The sequence below is a fragment of the Miniopterus natalensis genome, chromosome 10 (genome assembly GCF_054644295.1).
Source record: "Miniopterus natalensis isolate mMinNat1 chromosome 10, mMinNat1.hap1, whole genome shotgun sequence".
In the NCBI taxonomy this organism is placed as follows: domain Eukaryota; kingdom Metazoa; phylum Chordata; class Mammalia; order Chiroptera; family Miniopteridae; genus Miniopterus; species Miniopterus natalensis.
Window position 1 is genome coordinate 84,204,161 of NC_142090.1, and position 14,214 is coordinate 84,218,374.

A 14,214-nucleotide genomic window follows, 5' to 3' on the forward strand; every position below is an offset into this window, starting at 1 on the left:
TTTTGGAAAGTTTTGCGAAGTACACAGGGTAAGGAGCGGCGCACGCCAGTTTCCCTCACTGGGAAGGGCTGCGTGCGGAGACTCCAGGTTGGCCGGGGGTGGGCGGGGACGCTAGGGTGACCGGAGGCACCAGGGTTGGTGGGTGACGGGAGCGCTGGGTTTCTGGGGACCGCGTGGTGTCGGGGCGCCGGGCGTGCACGCGTGGAGCAGGTGCTCGGGCGGCCGTGCGCAGCGCACCCCGGGCGATATACAGGACCCCGGAGCCTCGTCTGCGCCTTCCCGCCCTCGACTCCCCCCACCCGCGGCGCGCGGTTCCGGGGCGTGTCCTCGGCCGCTCCGACTTCTATATAGCGGCTGGCGTGCCCGGGACGCCCAGATGCGAGCCTGGCGGTGCGACGTTGAGGTCTGGCCGCCGCTTACTCCGCTCCCTGCTCCCCTCTCGCAGCTTCGCGCCGCGCTCTGCACGCCATCACCCCGTCCCCTCGCTCCCCGACCGGCTGAGTAGCGGACCCCCGCAGTGGGCACCATGCAGCGGACAAGCCCGGTGCTCTTGGTCGCCACGCTGACCGCGCTGGCGCTGCTCGGAAAGCTGCCCGCAGCGCGGGCCAATGCGGGCGCGGCGGGCTTGGGCCCCGTGGTGCGCTGCGAACCTTGCGACGAGCTGGCGCTGGCCCAGTGCGCGCCCCCGCCCGCCACGTGCGCCGAGCTGGTGCGCGAGCCGGGCTGCGGCTGCTGCTTGACGTGCGCGCGGCGCGAGGGCCAGCGGTGCGGCATCTACACCGAGCGCTGCGGCGCCGGCCTCCGCTGCCACCCGCAGCCTGGCGAGTCGCGCCCGCTGCAGGCGCTGCTGGAGGGCCGCGGGCTCTGCGCCAACACCAGCGCCGAGGGCCACCAGCGCGCCCCCCCGCAGCCCGCGCCGTCCGCGCCAGGTGAGCCGCCCGCGCCGGGGGCGTCGCCGCAGCGCCCAGGGGGCGGCACCCGCGGCCGGAGGTTGGGGATGGGCGTTGCGGCTGCGGAGACTTCGTTGCTCTCCCTGCTCCAAGGGTCGTACTTGGGGAGACCGGTCCCGTGGCGCGAGGGCGCTCGCGGGAGGGACCCTCCACAGCCGCTCGCTCGGTTCTCCGAGTGCCGAGTGTTTGTAAATTGCAAAGCGCTTTTGTCGAAAATGGGTCAAAGATTTTGTGCGGAGAGAGGGAGCGGTTACCGAAGTTGGCGGTCCGTGGGAAGATCCTGGACAGAGGGTCTCCGGGCCCGGTGAGCCCGTGGCTGCGCGGGACGTGGGCGTGGCTCCGGAACGCGGCTTAGGTTCCCGAGAACTAGGAGCGAGCGCGCAGGGGCGCAGGGAGGCGGCGGGGGCGGGTTTGGACTCAGAAGGTGGGCAAGCAGGTTGTCCTAAAAATAGCAGCGTTTGCACAGACTTACAGTTTGCAAAGCAGGGTCACCTCCCAGCGTATCCTAAAACCAGCCAGGTGGAATCGGGCATTAATGTCTTTTGCAGTTGGACAGCCTCACCTTCGGGAAAAAGCGACTCTCCAAGGCAGGGAGGAGGGTGAGGGCTGAACCCCGGCCGCCACCATCCGCATCCTTCCCCTGGTCCACCCCACCTCCCCCGCCTGTGTGACCCTCAGGCAAACGCCAGGAGCTGGGGCCGCGGCCAGTGTGGGCCCACGGATTTAGGTGACAGGAAGGGGGTTGGATTAAGCCCCGGTCTGTTTGCTGCCTTAATCTGAAGTGGAAGGAATGCTCCCAGTTAAGGGAGCCGGAGGAGGAATCCGCCCGCAGCTGGGCGCAGCACCTCGCATCGGGCCCTCAGGTTACACGTTAAATGGAGTTGGCATCTGACCCTCCACATTTCAAGCGGGCTTAGCCAGCCTCGCTTAGTGACGTGAGCGGAGTCCCCACACCCCGAAGGCTGGGAGAACTCTGCCCCCACCCCCCGGCGGCCGGGCAGAGCGCCCGGGGCAGGCGCGGCTGGGGCGCGAGGAGGGGTGTCCCTTTATCTTTCCCGCGGCCACGATTCCCACAGGGGAGAGGCGTGTCCTGGCTGGGCGGCGCGGGCTGTTTCTCCCAGAGAAACCGCTGTTCCAGGACTGAGGGAAGATAAAGTCCCAGTTGCCTGAGACGTTACTGTTTCATAGCAGTAAGATTGTTGCAACCACGAGAAGCGCTCGTATCTCAGGGCCAAGTAGTGCCATTGGCTGTGTGCGCGCCTCTTGGCTCCCGTGCGGTTTTGGACACTTTCAAAAAGGAGCCCTTACAAACAGTCTTCTTTAGTTGCCTCGTTGGGCATATTAATTACCAGTGCGAGCGGGTGTGGTTTATCACAACAGTGTAAAGAGATATAAAGTGACTTCTAAAGTCCTTTGGGGGGGGTCACTATAAGTGGCAGTCAAAAGTTAAAATTATCGGTTGCTTCCCAGGGACGGTTTCCTCTTCACACCCAGGCCGTCAAGCATTAGAAAGCAACCGGGAAGTTTAAGAAATTACTCAGAGTTCTTGGAAAAGAAATGCAAATATGCTCGTTTACATAGTCTTGGCTCCTTCCCTCCAGAACTTCCCTGAAAAAGAAAAGGAATCGGAGATGAAAGGAAACTGAAACCAAATCCCACCCGTTTAGAACCTACTCGGTGGGCGCCGGGCGGGGCCTCGGGGCCTCTCCCGCCCCGGGGCCCCCCGGGAACCGTGCAGCTCCTCCCCCTCGCGGGTGGGGACTTAGAGGCTCGGAGAGGAGGGGCTTCCCCAGGCCCGGGTGTCCCCCGTGAGCGCACCCCGTGCTCGGGGCTCCCAGGGCTCAGCGCAGCGTCTGCAGCTGGAGCGCGCGGCGCCCCCACCCCCGGTCGGCCCCGGGGAGCGCTCCCCGTGCGCGTGCGCCGTGCTGCCCCCGGGGCCCCCCTCCAGAGGCCGCGGGGCGCGTTCCCGAGAACAGTTCAGCCGGAGCCGGGCGCTGGGCACCCAGGTGGAGCAGATTCAGGACCAGAGGGCCTGGGAGGCATGGGGGACGCAGCTTGTCCGCATGAAGTGACCACATGGCCGCTACCTTGTTACGCGGACCAGGCGAGAAGGGACCCCCCCCCCCCGCCAGCCCCTGTCCCACAGCCGCCCCCAGGTCATCCTGGGAAAGGAACAGCGAGGGTCCTGGCTCCACACCAGCCACGCACGTGCTCAGCGTAGTTAAAACCCTGCACCTGGGACACGCCAGCACGGCTGTCAGCTCAGGTTTTCTTCATTCGCCGCGTTGATTACAGAGGGGACCTGCGGGAGGTGGCGCTCGGGACTGTGAGCCGTGCCCGAGCCGTGTCCCGTTACTAACGCACCCACCCGGAGGAAGAACACGCCCAGGAAGGTGCCCCAGGGCGCAGGGCCTGAGAGCCCCGCTGGGTGTCGGGGCCCTGCTGGACCGAGAGCTAGAGACGTGCGGGGGGCCTTGGACACCAGCCAACACGCCCCGGAGTCCAGATTTGGAGCAAAGCGCCTTACCCAGCCCTTTGCCTGGGGCACCTTGGCCCCCTGGGGTAGGATTCCTGCGGGGCTGCCCGCCCAGCACCTCTGACTCGGCGCGGGGAAGGGCGGGGAGCGCCCGTCGGGGCTCAGCTCTGCCCCCTGCTGGTGGAGGAGCCGCTGCCTCCTCAGTTCTCACCTGAGATTTCATTTTAAAAGATGCTTCTCGGGGCCACGGCTACTAGTATGAGCGCGACAACTTATCAAGGTGTTTTCTTGAATGTACCTGGGATTGTTGAATGACATTTCCACTGAGATGTGACTTGGCTTCATCGTTAGGTTTTGTCCCGGTGTCTTTCCAGGAAACGGCAGTGAACCTGAGGAAGAGCCCAGCACAGTGACTGCGAGGAGCCCGGCCATCTCCGGCACACACCGGGCCCCCGACTCCAAGTTCCACCCCGGCCACACCAAGATCGACGTAATCAGGAAGGGGCAGGCCAAGGACAGCCAGCGCTACAAGGTCGACTACGAGGCCCAGAGCACCGTCACCCAGAACTTCTCCTCCGAGTCCAAGCAGGACACAGAATATGTGAGAGCCGGCCTCTGCCCTCCCGGTGCTGGCGGGAGGGCCTGGCACCCCTGGGCACACCCCGTCCTGGTGCAGGGGCGGCTGTAGCCCCACCTAACACCCAGGACAGTGACCAGACAGTGACCCTGCCCCAAGGGAGGCCTCGGGGGCCCCGGGTAGATACCGTTGGTAAAGTGCATGCTGGGCCCACAGGCCTCTGTGCTAAAGAGAAGTGTCCCCGTAACCCTGCTTGGGTCTGTTCCCCTGGCCTCCGAGTGTCCTGGCCTAAGTGACCATCCCTGGCTCCAAGCCTTGTCTAGGGCCACTCGAGAGATGGGGCCACGATTGGTGACTCCACGGGAGCCGTCGCCACTGAGTCAGGCTTCAGACACTTGCGGGTCCCCCAGGGAGGCTCGGGGCGGAGGGGACTTGATAAGGCAGCAGAGCTCCCGAGTGACCACGGTCCCCACCCCACTAGGGGCCCTGCCGCCGGGAGATGGAAGATACGATGAACCAGCTCAAGTTCCTGAACACGCTGAGCCCCAAGGGCATCCACATCCCCAACTGCGACAGGAAGGGCTTCTACAAGAAGAAGCAGGTGCGTGTCCTGGGGGTCCCGTCCCTCCCACAGAGGGGAAGGGAAGCCACCTGAGTCCTGGCCGCAGCCCCCCCCCAGCAGTGCCACGTTCCCCTTTATAACCATGAAGGGACACAGACACCCTAGCACCTTCCTGAGCACATGAGTCATGGAGGGATGTTAACTGTTGCAGAGAAATTTCACGAGGTGACATGCGGGCATGTGACAGAGCTGCCTGGAGACACCTCCCCCAGGCCCTCCCACTGCTGACTGACCAGCTGTCAGGGTCATATATGGTGGAGGTGGAGGTGTGTTTTTAATTGATTTTTTTTTTTTAAGAGAGAGAAGGGAGAGGGAGGGAGAGAAACGTTGATGTGAGAGCAAAACATCAATCGGGTGCCTCCCGCACACCCCCTACTGGGGACCGAGCCAAAACCTGCAACCTGGGCATGTGCCCTGATTGGGAATCGAACCAGCAACCTCCTGGTGCACCAGATGACACCCAACCGAGCCACACCAGCCAGGGCAAGGTGGAGGTATTTTAAGCCACAGTCAGTGGCCTCCACAGACCACAATGACAACTGTCCAGCTTTCTGATTGGACAAGTCCGTCCAGGCATCTGCAGAATGAGCCACAGAACAGCCTGTCACCACAGTGGCCCATCAGAGGCCCCTCTTCTCCAGTGGCCACCACTCCCTTGACCTCCTGCCACACCTGTTTCCTTCACTATTCAGCAAAGTCGCTGGGAGCCCTGAGTGTCTGAGGCGTGGGCTGTGCTCTGAAAGCCAGGCATGGCGGACACAGGGCACATGGGATGCCGTCCCATCCTTCACACAAGCCTGCAGGCCGAGGGGTCATGTCTACCCACGACCGCGAGGGACACCGAACCGCCCACCTGTCCCCGCACACCCGCAGGCAGACCCTCGCTGCGCACACACGGGCTTGGCCGCCTCTTGGGGCGCTTTCCCCGGGCAGGGCAGGCCTTGCTGGGAAACCTCTGGGCCCCCCCACAACCAGGGCCCCACTGTGGGCCTCCCGGGGCTCACACCACGTTCTCTGCTCCGTCCACAGTGCCGCCCATCCAAAGGCAGGAGGCGCGGCTTCTGCTGGTGCGTGGACAAATATGGGCAGCCCCTCCCGGGCTACGACCCGAAGGGCAAAGGGGACGTCCACTGTGACAGCGTGGAGAGCAAGTGACGTGGCCAGGTGAGCCTGGGGCCGGGCGGCTCCCCCTCAGCCCTGGGGGGGGGGCTGAGGACTGAGGACCCAAAGGACACACCCCTGGGGAAGGTGAGGGGGCCCTGACCCAACAGCAGGAGCAGGCAGGGGGCCTGTGCCCACGTGTCTCGGAGACCGGGCTCTTCATTACGAAGAACGGGACTCGGGACGTTCCCACACGCTCCGCGTAAGACTCTGAGTGAAGACTTCCCTGCAAGCCCATGGTCCCTATATTACATAATATACATTATGGATATTCTGATCATCTGTGGCTAACAGAATTTTAATAACATTTTTTAAATCTAATACAAACGAAACGTTAAAGCATCGTTTGAAGAATGCTCTCATAGTCAGTGTTCTCTTTGAATAACTGAGAGTAATTGGTGGGGGGAAAATAGATAAATATGTTTCCTTTCATCTCCCCAAGACAAATTTAAGTCAACAGAAGGAAATTTCATTTTTAGTTATGTTTTCTTTCCTTGCAAGTTGGAAAAAGTAATTCTAAATTTAAGGCGACTATGGCAAGCATCTTGCAGGCTCTTTGCTTTGTGAAAAGTGTGGGCCTGGATGTCCTGTCTGATGCCCCTGGGCCGGAGTGGATCCCTTCCGATGTCAGGGGGAGTTACTTCAACATATTCCTTTATCTGTTTGTTTCAGCGCACGTGGAGCTCAAATACGCCTATTTTGCACAAAAGACTGCCAAGGACACTATCAGCAGCTGGCTCAGCCTCGATTTTCTATTTCTTTTTGTGGTGAATCAGTTTCTTTTTTAAATCAGAGTTTAGGAAAAGATAGGTGTTTGAAAGGCCTGAGGTTCTAGACGGTGAACCTGAGCGGCTTTCTGCTTTCAAGTAGCCAGTGAAACAGTGTGATTTTTCTCGTTGCTTCTTTCGAACCCGCTTATAAACTCAAGCGCACACTGCCCTGGACCCCGCGTCGGCTGACGTGGCCAACCCGCAACTTCCCACCTTAGCATCCCCGAGACTGCGGCGGACACTCGCCGTGCCCCCCCTGTGCCAGGAGTGCAGGCCTCCCAACGGCAGCACCCCCTGCCCCCGGGCGTCCGCACATCTAGCGCACCTGCCGGGAGCCAAGGCCGCACCCCTCCACCCGGAAGAGAGCTCCTGTTTTCCGGTGACCTGTCCTGCTTGGGGACACGTGGAGACAATGAGGTGGGGTCTTTTTTTTTTAATGACCAAGAGGGTGCTCAGAAACCTGTGCACCTGGAGAGGTGGTTACGTTGAGCAGATTCCTGAGGACGCGCCCTTTGCTGGGCGGGGGACGGGGGACGGGGGACCAGCCCCATACCTCCCTTCTCAGAGGTGTCCCAAACAGCAGCACAGTGATGCTTCGGATGACGGCAGAAAAGGGTGTTTTTCCCACTCAAAAATTTAAGACCAAGGTTGTTTTTGAGGATAAGCTCCTTAAAGGCAAAGGAGGTTTACGTTCATCCCTCACCTTCCGTCCTCTTTGACACAATGTAACAAATACTGGTAGTAATTGTATCTAATCAGGAGACAGCGGAGGCCTTGGGAGCGCAGAATCGCCCCACTCTCCCTTCTGGTTCACACATAGTCAGAAATGCCTTCGTGAACGGTCACCATTGTATGCTTCATAGTCCAAATATAATAGGACTTGCACTAGGTAGCCTTAGATGAGACGTCAGCCACGTTAGAGACCGGGCCACAGCCACGCCAAGGAAGCGCTGGTGCCCCCAGAGGAGGCCCTGTGGCCACCCACGACCCGCCTCCACACAGGGGACTCCAGGCATCCTGCCTATTAGCTTTTCTTTATTTTTTTAATCAAGTTTTCAAAAACAAAAAAAAAGTATTTTTGAGAAATTTGTCTCGCCATGTATTTATATTGGTTAATAAAGTTTTTACCGTGAAGAAACCCTCTCCCTGTGTCAGTGACTGGCTCGGGTTTGGAGGGTCTGATGTCCTTCTAGTTGGAGGTTTACAGTGAACTCAGGTGGCCCGAGCCTCCGCCGGTCACGTTCGGGTCGGGGCACATCAGCAGGTGCATCTCTGAGGCCCTTGCTGCAGTTAGGTTGTGACCCCAATGTCCTGTCTGTCACCACTTGGGCAGGCACAAGGGGACATGTGCGGCCTGGCGGCCTTTCCCCACGGTCTCTGCTTGGAAAGGAGGGAGGCAGGGGCTGGGGCTCTGATCCTGTGACTGGGGCATTGAAGGGCACACTCCATTTCGAGGAATCACACTGGTCATTCCTGAACCCTTAATAACTCTCCAGAGACCTGGGGTGGGGGCTCCTGGGGAGGTGACATGGGAACCAGGAAGGAGGGGGGGGTCCAGGGCTGGGGTGCCTGCCAAGTCCTGAGGCCAGAGGGAGGGGCATGGCCAGCAGGGGGAGCAGGAGCCAGTGGGCCACGGGGTGCTCGGATGGGGCCTGGGCGCCCGCCAGTGTGGGAACCCCGGGCAGGAGCTGTGAGCCCCCCAGGCTAGACTTTCGGGGCACCCATCACATGCCTCCTTCACCCCAACCTCACCACATTCACACCTTGGTCACTCGTCTCCTGAGTGTCCTCCTGTCACATCTGGTGAACACGTGACCTTTGCACCTGGCTCTCCTCTCCTGATCTGCCCTCCCAGGATCCAGCTCTCACCCACCCCACGCTGTGTCCCCAGGCACTGTCCCCAGACACGCACCGTGGAGAGTATGCGGCGGCTCCACCCGCGGCGGCTCCACCCACGGGGTCGAGGCCACGCAGGTGCCACGGCACAGCCTTCCAGGGTTCCACTAGCAAATGGACACCCATGAAAAATAACCATCATGGCCCCGGCAAGGGTGTCCTGACACGGGCTTCCCTGGTGACAACGTGTCCAGAGAGATGTTCTCTCCTCCTGTCGGACCCCTGGCATCCGGGAGGCAGTCCAGGTGTGCAGAGCACAGGACATTCGGACTGAACGTAACGCCAGGCCACCGCTCAATATCACTGATGTTAATAATATGGGGAAATTCTTGGGGGGGGCAAAAATGAGCAGGATGCAATTGTCCTGTGTCCACGACACACACACACACACACACACACGCTTGGAAGGAAGCAGCCTGCAGTGTTGCCCCGGTTATGTGAATGCAGAGAATGTCCTATTTTATTTCTATTTCTTTACAATTTTTTTATAATTATAATGAATATATATTTTTTAGAGAGAGAGGCAAGGAGAAGAAGACAGTAGTAGAAACATTGATGAGAGAGAAGCATCAACATCGATCGGCTGCCTGCTGCAGGCCCTCTGCCGGGGGTTAAGCCCAAAACCCACGCATGTGCCCTGAACGAAAATCGAACCGGCAACCTCCTGGTGCCAATGGGCGGACAGCCAACCACGGAGCCAGCGGCCCGGCTACTTCTGTACAACTTCAGCCATTCCTGTGGGGAACCTGGACTCCACCTTCAAGTTCAGGAAGGTGAACTGTTATTTTCATGTGTGGCTGGAGCCCGTCTGCTACCATTTTTGTCAAGATTTTGTGTCTATGTCCCTCAGATATTATGACGTTGGACACTGAGTTCACAGATCAGTCCTGGGGATTGGGCTGAGGGCAGCTGGCACCATGGAGTCAGAGGGAGGGGCCGGGGGCTGTGACAGCAGAGAGGGGACCTGGGTGACGAAAGTCTTCGGCTCCCCCCTACACACAGCCAAGGGTGGGGGGCAGAGTCAGGAAAAAGAAGTGGGTGACCATTTAAGGAAGAAAGGATCCAAGGAGCAGAGAGGACCCTGCGCTCAGGGCTCACCTGGAGGAGGCCACTGGAGCCTGCAGGGGACAGAGGCTGAGGGGGGCCGAGAGGAGAGGGTGGGGGGCCGAGAGGAGAGGGTGAGGGGGCCGAGAGGAGAGGGTGAGGGGGCCGAGAGGAGAGGCTGAGGGGGGCCGAGAGGAGAGGCTGAGGGGGGCCGAGAGGAGAGGCTGAGGGGGGCCGAGAGGAGAGGCTAACTGAGAAGTGCCTCTGCCTTGTGTGTCAGATGGGAGAAACCTCAGCCTATTTACAAGTGGAAGGGATTGGGGTGAACGGAGAAGTTAGGGCAGCAGGAGGTGGGAGGGGGACACAGCCCTGGGGGCCTTGGGGACCTCAGTGGCGCAGTCCCCCTGGCAGCTGGGACGGGAGCTGCGTGGGGGGGGGGGCACAAATGTCCACAGCAGTAACAGTTTCTGAGCAGGATGTTTATTTGTTGACATTGTGCGAGTGTGTTTAACAATGTATCCAATGCGTTCCCTCACATGTAACAACGTCGCCGAGGCCTCCGGGGATCACAGAATCAACCTTTAACTTTCCCCGCAAACTGACACCAAACCCTTGGAACATACAAAGTTAGTCACTGCGTCACCTGGAAAAAATCACAGCCACACCCTTGATTTTGCATTGCTAGGCAGGATCGCCCCGTGTTCTTCACCAACAGCTAAAACACGGGATCTACATACAACATGGTGAGACATGTTTCATCATATATAAGTTAATGTAGCACAAGTTACTATGTAGAAAAAAATAAACCTACAGTGAATAAATAAACTACAGCTTCACACAGCAAGTAGTATGTGGAGTATGCACGTGGCTCCTATAGATACACACACGTATCCTGATAGGTGCGTGTCCTGGAGCACGAATACACTAGGTACTTAAATATTTCATTGCGGGAAGAGGTCATGCTGCTCACGTTCTCTGAAAATACTGATGGCAGTTGGGGTCCCCTTGGACCTCCACAGACCCTGGGATCCTCTGCCCGTTCCAGGGGTACACGCACCAGCAGAACCCGATCTCTCCGGTCAGGGACGTCTCACACTGCAGAGAAGAGATTCGAGGTCAGAGCGGCCGGCAGAAGCTGGGGGAGCCGGCGTTCCCTGCTGCCGGGCACCACCCCGGGGGCACGAGGCTGGGAGCTCGGGTCACGGGCACCACCCGCCAGCCGTGACCACGGCCAAAGGCAACCCAACGCCCTCCTGGTTCCCCTCGTAAAATGGGGACTAAGGTCAAGTGTCCAGTGAGTTAAGGATTCCACACGTGTGCAGAACGGAGCGGTGTGTGCACAGCTGTCTGCCCCGGGGGTCCTGGCGTCCGCAGGGCCACACGGCCTCTCCAATCCCCCCACAAAATCTGGGTCTGCTCTGAAGCTCGGCCTAGTCTTCAGGTTCCCCAGTAACACCCAGACCCTGCGCTTCACTGAGTCCCGAAGGGCTCCTGGGGTGGAGTCTGGGTTTGTTTGATCTCGTTTAAAATGCTATTGTGTTTCATCATAGAGTCCCTTCCCCTTCATGACAGGGGAAAAGTAAGAGGCGCTCAAATAGATACTAAACAGAGCTGTTTCCTCCCCTCCCGAGGCAAGTGAGACACTCAAGTCTAGGAAGGGAGGGGCCTGTGAAGCCCCACCTGCGGGGGCAGTTAAATGACAAGCCCAGCCCAGGGCCCCGTGGGCGAGGGTGGTGTCCCCGAGGGGCTGGGGGCTCCTAGAGCCTGAGGGCCGGACCTCGCCTCCTGGAACCCGTCTCGGGGCATCTCTGGAACTGGACAGCACGTTGGAGGAAGGCAGGGCTTGGCAGGGCTGGGGGGCCGCCCCAGGGACACGCACCTGTTTGCTGTGGTACATCCCATTCTTGTGGCAGTTGGGCAGGTAGAACTTGTGGAGTCTGTCTCCCGCTGCCGCCTGCTGCTCCTGCGCCAGCTTGTTCAGCACGTCGTAGAGTTCTCGCTGGCAGGGGTCCTGGAGAGGCGTCGGACGCGGGAGTCAGTGAGGAGAGAACATGAACCCCCAACGGATGGCTGAAAAGGTGTCGTGCGGCCTGGGGGAGGCCGGACCCGCCTTCTCCGAGCCTCCAGCTCTCACCCGTCGCAGGAGGGGGGCTCGGCTCTGCCTTGGGTTGTTAAGATGAAGGCTGGGGCCCTGGGCCCCCCACACCCATCACCCCTAAACACTCATGGGAGCTGAGAGGCTCTCCCGCTCTCTCCCCCTCCTGCTGCCCCCATGGGCAAGTCTGGCCCAGCCTCCGCCGCCGTGAGGACAGCCACGGAGATTCCCAGCCCTTAACAACCCGGCTGTCACCTTTGGTCCTTTGTCGCCCTCAAGCGGTAGAATTAAAAACCGACAGCACTGGAAATGCCCAGGGGGTGGCTCCAGGGGCAGTTGTTTGGGAAGGTCAAGTTCTGAGACCGATGGGGGTGGTCCCAGAGTATTGTGAGTGCACCTAACGCTGTGGCACGTCACGCTTTAACATGGTAAAAGTGCTCAGCGTTGCGCTATGTGTGTTTCACTACGATTTTTAAAGGGGTGCGAGGACGTGATGGGGAGAGGGTGAGTCCCGAGCTAAGCTTCAGAATGGCAAACCCAGGGCTCTTCGTGTCCCATCGGCTGCCCTTATTTAGAGATGAGCTCAGGGGGGTGAAGTGTGGCATCTAAGCTGCACAGCGGGAGTTGCCCTTTCTTTCCATCCGTGGGACGTTTGCTGAAAGTCCTGTCTGAAGAGACTTCAGACTTGGCAAAGCTCAGCTGAGAAATGTCTGCTGGGCTTTGGGAACAGGGTGTTTGTGTCCAGGGCTTGGCGCCTGGAGAGGCCGACAGGCCTGCACGGCCCAGCAGGTCCCAGCCAGTGGCACTGCCCCTCCCGGCCTCACCTTCCAGTTCTTGATGTTGCTGATGCCCAGCGCGGCGATGCTCTCGTAGTTACTGAGGGCGCTCCACAGCGGGGGCAGCTGCTCCGTGCTCTCCTCCTCGGCATCTAAAAGGGGCAGCCGTGACCGGTGAGCCCTCCAGGCGGGTCCGCACCTGCCCTCCTAAGTCGCTTCCCTCCCCCTGACCGAAGGCTTCTGGGAAGATGCTGTGCCCCCCACCCCCCGGCAGGGGTGCCTGTGTCCCTGCCTCAGTAGTGGGAGAGGGGGACACGTGCCTCTCCCTTAGGCTGGGAAGAGCCCTGAAGAAGTCACAGGTGACAGTTCAATCCCTCGGCTCCCCCATCCATACGTGGGAATCCCACGGGAGCCGGTGCTGTGCCCTTCCACCCGGGGGGCACGGCCTCCCCGTGGACTTCTCCAAAAGCCCCAGGCAAGCAGGAGGGTCAGCAGATATCTTGAAGATCGTCTGAGGGTTTGGAATGGGTGCCCAACAGAATCTCCCAGAACTGGCCCTCCTTAGGGGAGCCCCAGGGAGCCCTTGCCTTTAAGGACCATGGCGACTACCCCATGACCCTGTCTTGTTGACTGGGGGGCACAGAATCAGCAGGAGAGCCCTGGACTCTCCATGGAGAGCCAGGTGTTCACAGTTCCCCGTGGAGCCAGGGAGTCAGGTCAGGAATGGGGGGGGGGGGGTCCTCTCTTTCCTCCTAAAGATAAATCACCACTAAGTTCAGGAAAGAGCCCGAAGGTCAGGTCCCGAGGAGGGAGCAGGCAAGTGAAACACCCAAGTGGAGTTTTTAGCCTAAACGCTCACATTAGGTTGTCAGCGTCTGGGAGGCACATACCGTCTCCACAGGACGATATTCCGGACCCTGGGGGCCGGGGTCCCCATCCCAGGCCTCGGGGGCTCCAGGCACCTGGCTGCCAACCCGCTGCGAGGAGGGCCAGGGGCCTGGGATGGCGGCGGGACAGCCTCAGCCCCCACCCTGGGGCCTACAGGTCCTGGGCTCCCTCTCCATCGCTCCTCCCTGCCCACGGGCACCTCCCTGGGGGCCCTGCAAGGATGGGGCTCCTTACTGCCTTCCGCCCCAAACCCTGGTCTTGGGCGGGTTTGCACCCCAGTAGCTATAGGCCGTAGCGAGCCCAGCCCCTGCCCGCCGCGGGGGGCCCGGGGGGGCGGCTGTACCTACGGCCTCGGCGCTGGGCTCGGCGCGGGCGGCCTCGGGCAGGCAGGCGCCCTTGCCCCGGGACAGGGCCTGCAGCGGCCGCGCCTCCCCGGGCAGCGCCTGGCACTTGAGCCCCTGGGCGCAGCGCGCAGAGGTCAGCCCGCAGCTGGCGCCCTCGGGCAGGGTGCACACGGAGCAGCAGCCGCAGCCGTAGGGCCGCGCCTGCTCCCGGCACGAGGCGGGCACCGGCGGGCACCGCGCAAGCTTCTCGGGGGAGCAGGGCGCGCACTGCCAGAGCTGGGGGCCCGCGGCGGCGCGGCCGAGCTGGGCGGCCAGCAGCAGGAGCAGCGGCCAGGCGGCGGGGACGGCGAGCATCCTCGGGCGGTGACACCGGGCGGCGGGCGGCGGGCGGGGCGGGGACCGGGCGGAGGGTGCCCGCTGGGCGCCGCGCGGCCCTTTTGAAGGGCTCGGGGGCCGGGCCACGCGCCCTCCGAGGCCAGCGATTGGCGAGCTGCGCGCCCGCCGCCCGCGTTCAAAGTAAGTTTGTTTTTCTCGTGCGCTCGGCCCCGCGCCAAGTGAGGGCGGAGGGAGAGTGGCCGGAGAGTGACCGCCCGGCTCGGCCCCCCCCCCCCCCCC

At 61.0% G+C, this 14,214-nt stretch overlaps 2 protein-coding genes across 2 annotated transcripts; one reads left to right on the plus strand and one right to left on the minus strand.

Moving 5' to 3' along the window:
• The first annotated feature begins 390 nt into the window (after positions 1 to 390).
• IGFBP3 (insulin like growth factor binding protein 3) lies at positions 391 to 7,751 on the plus strand. Its single transcript, XM_087821451.1, has 5 exons — positions 391 to 929; positions 3,801 to 4,027; positions 4,485 to 4,604; positions 5,655 to 5,789; positions 6,459 to 7,751. Exons 1-4 carry the CDS (start codon positions 527 to 529, stop codon positions 5,778 to 5,780), a joined length of 876 nt encoding a protein of 291 aa, XP_087677577.1. The 5' UTR covers positions 391 to 526; the 3' UTR covers positions 5,781 to 5,789; positions 6,459 to 7,751.
• Positions 7,752 to 10,462: 2,711 nt separating this feature from the next.
• On the minus strand, positions 10,463 to 13,953 carry IGFBP1 (insulin like growth factor binding protein 1). Its single transcript, XM_087820883.1, has 4 exons — positions 13,599 to 13,953; positions 12,416 to 12,519; positions 11,376 to 11,507; positions 10,463 to 10,591 (listed from the first exon to the last, which is right to left on the minus strand). The coding sequence occupies exons 1-4, from the start codon at positions 13,951 to 13,953 to the stop codon at positions 10,463 to 10,465; spliced, it is 720 nt and encodes a 239-aa protein (XP_087677009.1).
• Positions 13,954 to 14,214: the final 261 nt, after the last annotated feature.

Coding starts and splice junctions, on each gene's coding strand:
- IGFBP3 (XM_087821451.1), top strand. CDS start 527: ATGCAGCGGACAAGCCCGGTGCTCTTGGTCGCCACGCTGACCGCGCTG. Junction 4,028..4,484: donor CCAAGCAGGACACAGAATAT/GTGAGAGCCGGC, acceptor CCACCCCACTAG/GGGCCCTGCCGCCGGGAGAT. Junction 4,605..5,654: donor GCTTCTACAAGAAGAAGCAG/GTGCGTGTCCTG, acceptor CTCCGTCCACAG/TGCCGCCCATCCAAAGGCAG.
- IGFBP1 (XM_087820883.1), bottom strand. CDS start 13,953: ATGCTCGCCGTCCCCGCCGCCTGGCCGCTGCTCCTGCTGCTGGCCGCC. Junction 12,520..13,598: donor GCCCAGCGCCGAGGCCGTAG/GTACAGCCGCCC, acceptor TGCCCCTTTTAG/ATGCCGAGGAGGAGAGCACG. Junction 10,592..11,375: donor GGATGTACCACAGCAAACAG/GTGCGTGTCCCT, acceptor TCTTCTCTGCAG/TGTGAGACGTCCCTGACCGG.